The sequence below is a fragment of the Geospiza fortis genome, unplaced genomic scaffold (genome assembly GCF_000277835.1).
Source record: "Geospiza fortis unplaced genomic scaffold, GeoFor_1.0 scaffold23, whole genome shotgun sequence".
NCBI classification, from domain to species: Eukaryota; Metazoa; Chordata; class Aves; order Passeriformes; family Thraupidae; genus Geospiza; species Geospiza fortis.
The window spans coordinates 6,567,368-6,580,873 of NW_005054303.1; the positions used below are offsets into that span (position 1 = coordinate 6,567,368).

A 13,506-nucleotide genomic window follows, 5' to 3' on the forward strand; every position below is an offset into this window, starting at 1 on the left:
AGGACCCTGGACACCTGGCAGCCTGACTTGCCTCTATCTTGGCACTAAAGGAGCCCCAGGGTTAAATCATTTTACACAACTCCATGACAAACCAAGTGACTGTGTTTAGTGTTGTTTAAACCTTCAAGGCCCCTTTTTTGTGCTCTTTTGCTTTGAGGTCCCTCTAAGGTTCCCAGATGCTCTGAGAATGGAGAGATCCAGGGCTAGCACCCCATGAAAATAAGTACCCCCAGGGCAAAGTGAGGATGTGAATATATAAATATTTAACCAGGGGACACATTACTCCCGGTCCCTCACCCAACTCTGGCAATCATTACCACCTGTGGACCAAACCACCCGTGACCTGCACAAACTCTGACCTGCAGAAGGGGGTGAAATGCAGCCATTCCACATAGGAGCTCTGGAGCTGCTTTTGAACCCCCTACCCAGATAATGTGGGGCTTCAGCCCATCAGGACAGGACTTCATCATGAAATGCTCCTTCCCTTCACTGCCCTAGGCCATCTCAATGCAGCAGCTAACCCCATTGTAGAACCTCTGGCTAAAGGCCCTGTCTCACCTTGTAGGGTAATAATTAATCAGGAATTTTTTTCCCCACCTCTTCTTTTAAATGCTGAGTGTAGTGAAAGTGAAACAGTGCTGAGTCTTTTCCAGAGATCAAACAAGTGAAGGTGCTGGAGCTCTTGGGCAGGAGCAGACAGAGTTTTTTCCCACTTTCAACAGCCTTTTTCAGAGGGTAAAGGAGGATGGAGAGCAGCACCACTCCCAGAGGGAGCCCCTCGGCCAGCACTTGTGTGAGGGATGGTGCCCCAGTCAGCTGAGGTGGCTGAGCTGGCCCGGAGCTCTGTCCTGCAGCGCTGCTCACCTGCCCTGCATCTGTCCTGGATTTCCTGCAGCACGGAGCTGCTCCAAGGTTCTGTGGAACATACCTGTGCTATCCCAGCTTGCTGTGGAGGGGATCACTTCTGTCAGTACTGGGGTATGTATTCCTTTCCTTTCTCATGGGCTCACACCTTTTATTCCTCTTCCCCTGGCTCTCTCCACCACGTCGGTCACCCCTTTGAGCACTGCTGCTGCTCCGCTCTGTCTGCAGAACCCCCCTACAGAGTCTGAACTGAGATCTCAGCCTCCTTTCACTGCAATCCCTGGGCACTGGGGTGCCCTCCTCTCCCTCCCACCCTCTGTGTGGGCTGTGATGGGTGAGCTCCTGAGCAAGGCAGTGAATGGTTAAATACTCCCTCCTGTGAGAGTGTGTGAGGTGGGGTCTGAGCCCCACTGGGTGAGCAGCTCAGCAAACCCATGGGAAGATGTCATCCCTGCACTTCACAGCCTGTGAAATAACCATGCACAAGGGAGCAAAACTCTGACTGAGGAAGGATGAGATCTATTTCTAGAGTCCCAACATGTCTATTGACTGCAATTATTTTTCAATCTCTGGCTTCTGTGGGCTGGACAGACCCAAGACAGGCAGTTCCTGTGTCACCTCAAGCAATACATGTTTCTAATCATTTGAACGGTTCACTCAGATGCCTTAAGCCTGCTCTGGAGAAATGTGGCATTTTCCATTCTCAGGGCACTGCAATGTACAATGGCTCTGTGAATGGGCTGTATTAGCTGGTCTGGGAGCCCTCTGCAAGGGAGGGCAGGCAAAACTTCTCTCCTCCCTCTTCCCAAACACCTGGGCAAACTGAGCAAGTGCAGAGGCTGTGACTGCAGCCCAGCAGCACTGACAAGAAATCTGGAATCTCCTGCAGCATGCCCTGTGGCCTGTGCAGAGTTTGTCTGATGCTGGAGATCCCCATCCTTGGCACACTGCGATGCAGTGCTCTGAGGCAGGATGAGTGATGAGAACCCTTCCTGCCTTGTACTGCCTCCTGTGCTGTAACCATGACAATTCAGAGTGCAGAGACTGCTGTGGCTTTGGTGGAAGGGGCTAGAGCAGAGCTCAGACACCTGCTGGGAACCACTCACCCCTGGGCCTCCTCCAGCAGCAGGAGCAGCTCAGGGTTTGAGCAGGGCAGAAGTAGCAAAAAAACCCAAAGATGCCATATTCACATCAGAAAGTGGAAACGACCCAGTGAGATTCAGGAAGATTATTATTCTTGCATGGCTGGAAATCCACCTAGAAGAATGGAAAGTAAAACTCTATCTGGTTACTCACTGAAATGGTATGTTTACACAAATTTCAACATCTCTGATATCTCACGATTCCTTGGTGCTGGAGAAATAGTTGACACTTGCCTGTTTTATGGAGTTAAATGAAGGTTTCCAGAGCACCAGGTGGAGGCCAGCATCTGCTGTCTGTGGGTAGAGAAATTGTTTCAGCAGCTACAGGCTACAACATCTTGCTCTGGCCTTGTATTTAGGCACAGGAAAGGAATGGGCCAGATTTTCAGTCCAGGACTGACTTTGGAGACATAGTAATACCCTCTTAAGGACATCTCTAATTCTGCTGTTTTGTGCATTTCAGTGATTGCCATCAACCTGTTTGGTAAACCTCCTGTTGAAGGACCAGATAAATGAAAATATGGAGTTAGACACAAGGAGTGTGACCTCAGAACCAGCCTCTCCACTGAAGAGTCCAGGGGAGGAAAAGATGGAGGTCACTTCTGAACTGAGCAGCTCAGATTGGCAGAGCAGGGACAGTGGGTTCTTTGAAAGAGGCATTAAAACAATGCTGAGCATCCGGAAATCAAAACGAAGTCTGAAGAAAGAGAGAGGGAAGGAAGATACTGGCACTTGGAATGCAAAAAGGTTTCTGCAAACACTCAGGAGCTATGAGGAGAACAAACCCACAATCTGTAATAGCATGGAGAAGGTTGGTGAAAAATGTGAGCCCATTGAAGCAAAACCTCTTTCAGGTAAGACACAAAACCACCAGTGCCATTTTCCTGGCAGGATAAATGTAACATTAATTTACTGTGCTCTGTAGGGTGCTGCAAGGCCTAGAGGGGAAGAAAGATGGTTTGGCTCTGATTTGGCTTAGAAGCTCCACTTTGGTTCCTCATCTTAGAGATTGCCTTGCAAATAGACTTCCACAGATATTTTGCTCTCTTGCATTGTCTTTCCCCCTGTCCTCACAACAGCAGTGTTGCAAGTATTTGATTTTGATCTTCCTCAGGCTGGTTGCTGTCATGTGTTTTGTCAGAATTTTATAGATAGGTCTCAGACAAATTATAACAATTCCCTTTAGCACAGCTCTCACCTTTCCCCAGGTGTGAGCAGACTGCAATGGCTTTGATAATGGTTTGAGTGCTGCTGTCCTCCACCTTCTCAAGGCAGAGGTGCTACAATCCATTCACCTGGAGATAGACTGAGGTGAAACATGACTTGGCCTTTCCTCAGCCTAAATTTCTAGAAAGAAATTCTTGGTGCACTGCATAGGGTGCCACAGGGATCAGATGCATGGGCTAACACTGCCTCACTGCTGTAATGTGCTCTACTGTGCTGGGAAGTGATTTACCGCTCTACATTGATACATTGTGAGCTTGGTAAGCTGGATCTGAGCCCATCTTATAAACTTGGCTGGTCTGATCTCCAAGGGTCAGAGATGAGGAGTGGCAGAAAATGTTATCACAATCTTTCTGATCTCCAGAAATAAACGAGCTGAGAAATAGCACCAATAAGGCCCATTCTCTGCCCAATAGCTTGTGTTTGGCCTGGACTAGAGCAGCTCTGTCAGAAGCACATCCCATCCTGAGATAATATGGCAAGTGATGGAGATTCCACCACGTGCACCATTAAGCTGCATAATAGTTAATTGCCTTTCAATTGTCTTCCTTCAACCACCAGCTGGCTGATCTTGTATTGCTGAATTAAAGATCCATTTAGCACCCAACATCACCTCCCTGTATAATTATCCTAGACGGTGATTAAATGGTGTTTTCTCACTTTGATAAACAGAACAGAATGTATTTCTCTAGTCTCTCACTGCAAGCGTTTGTGTAAACACAAGTTTTATATTAATTTAGCTAGAAGAGAGTAAGTTAATTGGTAGAATTTCCCTCCTTTCTGAGTGCAGAAGCAACTGTAGCACCATGTAGGCACTCAAAGATCTATGTGTTCTGCGATGCATCAGTAGTTTGGTTTTTTGGCATATTTCTGTCTTCATAAAAATACTCTTATGCTACAAAGATTACTTGGTACATATGGCATAACACCTGTGTGCAGACAAGCCTAAGGACAGAAATGATGTGCTATGAACTGGTCCTTCTTTGAGTGCTCTCCAATTTTTCTGTATCATTTTGTATGTGTATGTGCCAGAAGCAGTGTCCACACATGTCTAAGGGACACCCTTTCCCTTCTCTTTAGTATTTTTCTTATGCCCAGTGTCAGAGTGGGATCTCCTGTTCAAAGCATCTGTTAGGGAGATGGAGAGGGTGAGAGCTTCCCGGGCTCTCTCAAAAGCTAACAGTGCTCTTGGATCTCCTCAACACATGGCAAATACTTTTTATCTTACTGGCAAATAGGCAGTGGTTCTTGTATGAGCAAGACTTTACAAAACAGGTGGGAAACTCAGTAGACCTCAGCCATTTTGGGAGGAGCAGTATTGGGTGACTTCCTCCCAGCCAACACCAGCCCGTTCTGGCAGTGGGTGCCAAAATCAAAGGAGTGGAGAACCATGTGAGACCTGAGTACCAGAGCACCACAGGTCCAGAGGTTTAGATGCCCCTACAATGTCCACAACTCCCCAAACCTCTGAGGAACAGCAGTGCTCAGCACTTGGGAAAAAAACATCACTGATGTGAGACAGTGCTTGGCACCTGACTGCGGGGCTTACAGACAGGAGGTTCTCTCAGGGCCCTGGTATCTCTGAGGACATGCTTGTGGGTAGGCTGGGACTCAGCCATGGAGAGAGAGATCTGACCTAAGAGTTCAGGACACCCAAAGGGGTCTGTCCTGCTGTGCTCCCCTCCACTGCCCCTGCCAGACCCCTGGGCACTCTCCCTGCCCTCTTGGGCAGCACACTGAAATGCCCTTTCAGCCAGAGGTGTCTGAGCTGGGCTACACCACTATGGCCAACACAGCAGCAGAGCTGTGCTGAGCACAGTGGGCTGCAGGAAAACAAGGACACCCATGCTAAAGGAAATCCTGCTGGTAAGGCATATCCTGAACAATCCCTCCTGCCAGTTCCACCTCATCTCCACACCAGCAGAGGGACAGAGCCAGAGGGGCAGAGTTTTATGCAGCCTGAGCCTCCAGTGTCCCTCTGTACAGGCTCACCAGCCATTGCTTGAGGCCTTCCTGCAGCGCTATCAGCAGGTTTTTTGGTATTTCCTGTCTCTGTAACCAGCTGTTTGGGGATGTGGCTCAATTTGCAGTGATTGCTTTCCCACTGTTTTCCTCTCCTGTGTCCAAGAGGAGCTGAGGAGATCAGGGGGGCCCAGGGACAGTCTCAGAGGCACTGCTGGGACCTGACTACTGTCCCTGTTGGGCATCTTGTCCTGTTACCAACCTGTCAGTAACCTAATGCCTGCTTTGTCCCAACCCCTTCCCCCTGTTTCTGCAGTAATGGAAATCAATGAACTTATTCAGAAGAGACAACTTTTGGAAGCATTTGCAAGTATCAAGCTAATGGAAGATGAGACCATCTCTGAACGGGATTCTGAGAAATACAGCGATAACCCCCAGGAGCTTGTACGGAAATCCAAGGATGTGGATTTGCTTTATAACTCCATCACAAATGCAATCAAGTCCATAGTGGAGGAAACGCTAGAGGATCCCACTTTACAGCATACCATGCTGACCTCCATGGTGACTTTAATTGCCCTTGAAGAAGCAGCTCATTCCAGCACAGACAATGCTGCTCATCCTGGCTCAGATTTGCTGGGCAGGCCCAGAAAGTGGAGGGAGCAATGGAAGGAAGCTGTCAACGAGAGTGCAAGAAAAAGAGTCCTGAAGGCACCCATGGCATCAAGGGAAGAAGAAACTTCTTGGCTTGATCTCCACTTACATTTCCTCCAGGAACACCTGAAGGAAGATTTACTGAAAATCAAGTCATCAGTAAAAAAAAGCTATCCAGAGGAGTACCAGGTGTGTGACACATATGTGGAAGCTTTTCACAATGCTATTGCCTCACATTTGCAAGAACTCTCCCAGGGACCACTGGACATCCACGAGCTCTACACCTTGCTTAACTGGGTGGCCAACACCTACCACAGGTGAGCTGCTGTGTTTGCCACAATGCCTCTGCCTCCTACAGGGAGCCGTGGAGCTGTGGGGTACTCCAAAAGCACCAGGCCATTTTCAGTTTTCCAAGCAAGCAAGAGAGATGCAGTGACTACAGGGGAGCCAGATAGCAAATCTATTAATAGGTGGGGGACAAAGGTCTGTGGATTATGCACTCACTGCATTTCACAGATCTACATCACCCCATTTTCCCCTCCCTCTCCCACTTGTAGTTCCCATGTGCCAGGAAGCTCCTCCCAGCATTTGATAAACCTGCTCTGATAAATGTGCTACTTTCTGCATATATTTTGCAAGATCCAATGGCTGTTCAGTGACTTTTCCAGGCACAGGCAAGGGCCTGTGGGGGATGTCTTCTTCCTGTTTAATTAAAATTGTGATACGTTTGGAAATGGGCCACATTAACCCCCATGCATGGGGTCAGAGTCCTCTAAAAGAGGAGTCAAGTCATCATCAAAGGTAATTAGACACATGAAAACAAAGGCTCTGTCTCAGATGTGTCTGTTGGTCGAATGGGAGGGCTTTAAGACATAGTTCCTTGCAGTTCAGGGGTCTGGAAAATAAGCATGGGAAAACAGCTCTGTCAAAGCAAAATTGTGTCTGTCCTGGTAGCTGGCCTCCAGGTATGGCCTGAACCAGATGTTCAAGGAAGGGAGAAAAACAAACCCATTGGCAGCCCTCAAATAAAACAAAGAAGGAGTGAAGGCAGGAGTATCAGCACTGAGCCAAACAGTGGATCAAAATGGTCAGAAGGAGGCAGTGACAGAGCAAGGCAAGCAGCAGCACACTGCTGCCCAGAACACCCCTAGCCTGGGGTAGCTTTTGGGTAAGAAACATTTCCATTGCAGGTCGCCTTTGTTTTGAACAGCCCTCAAGAGGTTTCTTCTGTGAACTTAACCCAGTTGCTCTTAAAACCCCACCATAATAATGTAACCCCCTCAGCATCACAAATCCCTGCAGATCTCATCTGAAGGGAAATTCCTGCATGGCCCCATCCTGGCATTGCAGGATAGCAAGGAAAAAAATGAGCTTCAGCAGTCAGATTCTGTACCAAGGAAAAGTGCCCCTGCCATATTTCTCTAAATTGCTGTGAAAGGGTTTATTGAGAGTTTGTAGTTGTTTTGGGCACTGCTTGCAGTCACCTGGCTGTTCTGGGCTATTTCCATATGATTTTCCCGTTCAAAAAAACTTCATTGTCTCTTGGAATAAATAATCAAAAAGGAAGAGATTGACCGACCCAAACTCATTTTGATGTTACAATTCAAACAAATGGAAAAAAAAAAAAAGAAAGAGGTGTGAACAGGCCCCTTGAGTACACATTTGTCCTTTCAGTTGTGGTGGAGAGTCCATATTTAAATCTGTGTTCTCCTTTAAAAGGAGCAGCTGGGTTGTGCAATGCTCCACGTGTGGAGATGTTCATCTCTGGGAAATCTGAACTATGACCACGGAACCATTGACTCCAGGACACTACCAGCAGGCTGGACTTATTTTATGCTGAGCAGTCACTCTGCAGCAGCCTGACCTTGTACATTACAGTCCTTGTATCTGAACCCAGCTGTGGGCTCAGTGCTGGTGTGGCAATGGGAACTCCTTTTGGTGGCTGAGCAAATGTGCAAGCTGTGTGTAGGACATTGCAGCCGTGCTCCTTGATTAACAAGATGACAGCTCAAAACTTAGGCCCCACCATCATCAAGAGCATGAATTTTTTCTTCTTTCTCTTTTCCACCTTCACTGCCCTGTAAGATGTGGTGCCTCCACAGTCTGTGGCAGGTTGCAGGAGCAGCACATTCAATTGTAGAGCCTAATAACATTTTTCCTGCTCCAGAGAGAGGAACACAGGCACTCCCTCCATTCCCCTGCTTCTGTGCTAATCAGCTGGCCTGATTACATGTCAGTCCAGAGGAAAGTGAGCAGCGAAGTATGGTGTCAGCTGAGCCCTCTTTGGAGTCAGACACTGTAGCTCCACGTCCACCCACCACTTCCATCTGCAGCGGAGCATGGCTCATGTCCCAGGCATGGCAGTGCCCTCCAGGTCCTGCTCTGCCACCTCCCCTGGATCAGGATAGTGCACAGGGACAAACACAGGCTGGCATGAGCTGTGATGTGACACTGCAGGGGAGGCAGGAGATGGGCTAACTCCAGAGCAATGCACTACTACAGGAATTACCCTGAAAGGCATTTTGCAAGCTTCTAGTCAAATGAGTCAGCTTCACGTTGTTTATTTTAAAAAGTAAATTCTCATAGCACTTTTCATGTCCAAACAACTCAGAAGTCTCATGATTTCTGAAGTGGGCTGGAACCTTAGATCATTTTGGGTTTGAATAATTAGGATTTTGAATAGAAAGGAAAGATTTTCTTGTTAAACCTTGAAAACAAGTGGCACAATTTAAGCTTTAAGTATATTTCTCATGGCTTAGTAATTATGTAGCTCATGCTGCATGAATATTCTATCAGTTTATTCACACTCTGAGGCATTACAATTTTTCATTTCATTCTTTCCAGTGAATTCTTTCTGGGTCATCCTGAGCTCAAACCAGAGGTTAAGACAGAAAACCTGCCCTTGCTGTTAACACCAGCTGATTGGGATAAACTAAAAAATGACTACATTGCTTCTGCAAAGGTAAGAGTTTTGACCTAGTCCCCATGTGCCCCCCAGGGAAGGTACAGGAGCCCCAGCCTCCCAGACAAAGAGGAGTGATTTCCAGCCCCACCAGGTGCTGAGTCCTACTGGCCCCACACAGAGTGGCCTGTACTCTAAAGCAAAAAATTCCTGAATGCCACCTTGGGCACCCAAGCAGAGCCAACAGGACTGTACCAGAGCCACTCAGTATGGCAGACACTTATAAAAGATCATTGCTGGGCTTCAGCAGATTGTACTTTGCATTGCAAAGTCAGGGGCAAAGGCATTCCAGCAGCTCGTCCCTGTGGGGGATCTCCTCCCGCCCAGCTGAGGTGTGCTATTGGCAGACTTTGGCATCCCCACCAGAGAACACACTCATGGTTTGTGTCCTCTGATGAAGCCCCTTCCGTTGTCTTTCTGCAGTCCTTGTCTGGCACCCTGTCTAAGGCTCTTTGCTGGGCTCAGACATTTTGTTGCAAATCATTTCTGAATCAGGGCACAACTCAAGGTGAGCTCAAGGTACCCAGCTGAATGAAATCAGTATTGCTCCACCACGCTGGTGAAAGATTACTTTGTTTCACCAGCAACAAGATTGATTTATCAGCCAGAACTGAACAGCGCTGCTGCTTACCTGACTGGCTGTACCCTGGAAAGGACTCGTTTGACCTTTAATCCTGACCTGGTGCATTCCATGTGCTGGAGGACTTTGCAATCAAACAAACAGCTGATCCACTGTTTCCATGCCAGGAGAATGACTCTCCTTTGATTTGGGAGTACCTGGCACACACACAAAGCACAGTTCCTGGTTTCTCCTGAGGTCTGGAGCAAGGCCTGACTCTGCTCACCTTATCATGCCATGTGTGCTGATGGAGCAAAATGCAGCGAAGTGCTGCACTTGTGTTTGCTTCATTATCCTGAGCTGCATGTTTCCTTCCTATGTTTAACATTTAGGAGAAAATCAAAAGTTGTTTTGGAAACATCCTGAGACTGGAGGTCACGGAGAAGTGGGAGAAGGAAGTTCATTTAGAAGAGAAGGAAAACCTCTACCACACCTCAGTCTCTTTTGATATTCAAACGGTATTTAATTAGCTGGGGGAAAGTGGGGGGATGGCGGGGGGAGGTGTCTCTGTGGCTCCAGGGAAACTGGATCGTTTCCTTCTGGGGTGGAGGTACCGCCTCCTGCGATAATTTATGTAAGTCACACACTGGCAGAATAAATTAGAGCAGAAAATGCCGTTTATTACAACTTCTAGCTCTCCCGCTTGCCTTCTAGCTGCGAATTAAACCTGCAGTCAATTGTGTCAGCAACATAATAGGCAACTGATTTTAAAGTCCCTAAACCTCTTTGATTAGGGAGAAGAAAGAGAATTGGAAAAAAGGTGGAAAGAAAAGATTTCTTTGAAAAAACCTTTGGCTTAAAGAGCAACTTTGTCCCAGGGCTGTGGAAGCTGGGGAAAGGCTGTAGGCAGTGACAGCCACTCCAATTTAAACAGTACAAAAAACAAAAGCCCCTACTAGCTTAGGGACTACAGGGTAATAAAGGCAGGAGGGGTTTGGATTAATTCTCATCACTCAATTGGTTGAGTCACTTCAATTAAATAATACTAACAGAAAAAGAGAAGGACAGAGAAAGAAAGAAAGAAAATCAAAGAGTTTTGCCCACTGATGTGACTCTTTTTCCATAGAGGAATATGACACATTATGTGATCACAGGGAAGGCAGGTCTGAAATAATTTAGCAGATGGATAGGAAGCCACAGGAAGCACCAGAGTAGTACTGCAACACACCTCAGTCCAGAAGTGCAGCTGAGGTTGTGAGAATGGGAATCTGGGAGGGGTTCCAGTGCAAACAAGAGTTGAGGGTGATGCCTGACCCTCTGTTGCTGCCCTGGTATCACTCCTGAGAAGGGGGCTTGTGTGGGCCCTCAAGAATGGGGCTTATAGTCACTCTTATCATGGGGTCATACATGGGGACAGCTCAGCTCCCCTTGGGCTTAGGGTTGGGGGAATTCCAGCAATTTCCCCCAAAAGAGGGGGATGACACCAGGACACCCCAGAGCTACAGCCAACATTGCCTCTAACTCACACTCAGACAGCAGAAGGGCATGAGGCCATTAGGGGTGAATGATGACACCACAAATCATTTGGTGCTTCTTGGCCCATTCTGCATTATAATTTTTAAAACTGCCAGAGATTAATGAAAACCTCCTGGCAACAAGTTGGCTGTTTGCCCCTTTGCTAGGTGAGCCATTCTTACCAGCCAAAGCTGCCTGAGGTCTTTGGGAAGGATGTTTCACCAGTGCTTGTCCCACTCACTGGAGTTTCTTCATTCCCTTTTCTAGATCATTGGGGAGCACGTGAAGTCATCTGGAGCTATCAGTGGAGGCCTGGAAACAAAAATGCTTGAGTTGTGCATGGCAGAGCTGCTTGAATTCATACCCAGGTCATCACTGCTCTGGGCAGTACTTTCTTTCTAAATGAGTTCCACACTGGTAAAAAACGCAGGAAAGAGGTCCAGGCACTGGACCAGACACTGGCACTGAGCAGGTACAAGGCTGCTCCTGGGAGAACTAGAGATCACAGTGAACCCAGTAAATAGCAAGCTGCAAAACAGCTTGGAGGGAGTCATAAATAGACCCAGATGGGACTCGGTGAGTCCAAAAATCTAATGTCAAAGGTCTGGGAAATAGCTGCTACCTGGAAAGGGATGGGATCACTGCAGTCCCATCAGCCAGGACTTTTGTGACATTGGACACTAGTCACTTGCAGCTTCAGTCATGAGAAAGCAGTATTTATGGACCACTCAAACCAAAAGCCTGTTTGCCCAAAAGGGTATCCTGGGATGAGTCCTGCTGAGTGGTTTTGTCTGGCTATGAGCATAAGAAAGGGCTGATGAGACCCTCTCTACTATATCCTGGCAAGACACACAGCTGGGCTGCCTCCCAAGTCCCTTAAAATCTACCCAGTGTCCAAATGAAATTGCTGAAATAATGCTTTTTTCTTTTTTTTTCCTTTGTTCTTCTTTTTCCCTTTTCTTTGTTCTCCTTTTTATTTTTTTCTTTATTTTTTTCCTTTTCTTTATTTTTAATTTTTTTTAAACCAAAAACTGCATAAAATGCAAGCTGTAGCAGACAGGGCTCTCAGATTAAGGGAACACTGAAACTTAAGCTTTCACTTAAACAAACCTGAGATGCAAGTGGCTGGGGCCAGCTCAAGCAGGTTTCTTTACCCTGACAAAGAATGGGACCACCAGGCAAAGCCTGCCTGAGCACACAGCCTCCTGCCTTCAGCGTGGATCTGGCTGTGAAACAGCTGTCAAACCCATGAAATTGGTGCTACAAAAAAAAAATCCAATTACCTAAAAACCATAGTGAGGTTTTGGGGGGAGGGAAGATAGGTGTGCTGCCCTATTCCTATACATCTTCTGTTATAAAATCAGCCCTGTGTTCTCAAAAGGCACATAATATATTGCCCCAAAAGCCAGAAAAATTAAAGCTCAGACTTACAAGCCTGTGTACCACACCTGCAATTAAACCCTCAGCATGAGGAAAAGTCAGAGATTTGGCCTCCCAACATCCCTGGCATCTCTCCAAAAGTGCTGTGTACCTGCTCAAGCGAGCACATCCTAAACCCACAATTATCTGCCATCTATTCCCTCCACTGCACACACTTGTTATGACAGCTGGAAAAAACTTGTCTGCATACAGAGGGGACAGGTTGGGCCAGCCATGGGCGTCTCCTGACACCACCATGTACACAGAAGATGAGGCATCCTCAGCGCCACACTGTTAGTGATACCTGGCTGTATTTTCCTACAGGTTTGAGCAGGAGTTCATGGCGTGGAGCACTGCCCAGGACAGCCCCAGCTTTGTGCCCCACCTTGTTGCCTACATCAACAGCTTCCATGACCTGGTGTAAGTCTGCTCCCCCCGGGCTGAACTGCTGCTTTTCTGGGGTCTGGGGGGGTTGCAGGATCTGGAAAGGAAAGTCCAAGCTCTCCTTGAGGTGCCCTGGTGGGTGCTCAGCCTCCAGGGAGGGAAATCCTCATGGGAGGATTTCCCCCAAGGGATGCAAATAAAAGCCGCAAGTGTGAAGAGACAGAATTATGGATGGATGCAGTGCTTGCATGAGAGTTTTGAACTCATTTTCAGAGCATCTTTTTCATCATCAGGGGAGGTTTTTTTCTTTTTTTTGTTTTGGAGGTTAGCAGAATAAACTCAGAAACATGGCCTCAAGGCTGCCTTTGGCACTGGGCTGGAGGAGGTTCCATGAAAGCACTCAACCCAAAAATAAATGCCTGCCATTGCTGCTGGTATCTGGAACTTCCAGAGCTTTGCATGAATTAGTTACTTCAAGCCACATGTTGGAAAGTGCCTCTGAAGAACAGGTATCCTCAGGCTGACTGTCAAAGATCCAGCACTCCTCCCTAAATAGGATGGTGCCAGTGAGTGCATGTCCCAGGGTCTGGTCCATCAGCCCCGTGCTGAGGTCCAGGGGCTCATCAGCATCTGGGAACATCTTTGCTATGCAGATGTGATGCTTTTGTTTGTCAGCCCGGCAGAACACCACAGGATTAGTGCGTGGGCTCTGGCCGCCCGAAAGATTGGGGTGTGATTTCCAGCCCCAGCTGCTGCACCGCTCCGGCAGGGATGCATATGCCAAGAATTACTCGGGGGATGGAGGGGATTTCGTGCTGCGGCTC

General features: G+C 47.6%; 1 protein-coding gene across 1 annotated transcript in view; it reads left to right on the forward strand.

Moving 5' to 3' along the window:
* The first annotated feature begins 640 nt into the window (after positions 1–640).
* The window catches only part of EXOC3L4 (exocyst complex component 3 like 4), a 20,434-nt gene continuing 7,568 nt past the window's right edge, over positions 641–13,506 (forward strand). The window contains exons 1-7 of the mRNA XM_005417899.1: positions 641–978; positions 2,470–2,860; positions 5,509–6,160; positions 8,688–8,805; positions 9,757–9,882; positions 11,147–11,247; positions 12,623–12,718. Coding sequence (XP_005417956.1) covers positions 2,527–2,860; positions 5,509–6,160; positions 8,688–8,805; positions 9,757–9,882; positions 11,147–11,247; positions 12,623–12,718 — 1,427 coding nt within the window. The 5' untranslated portion in view covers positions 641–978; positions 2,470–2,526. The remainder of the gene's footprint in view (positions 979–2,469; positions 2,861–5,508; positions 6,161–8,687; positions 8,806–9,756; positions 9,883–11,146; positions 11,248–12,622; positions 12,719–13,506) is intronic.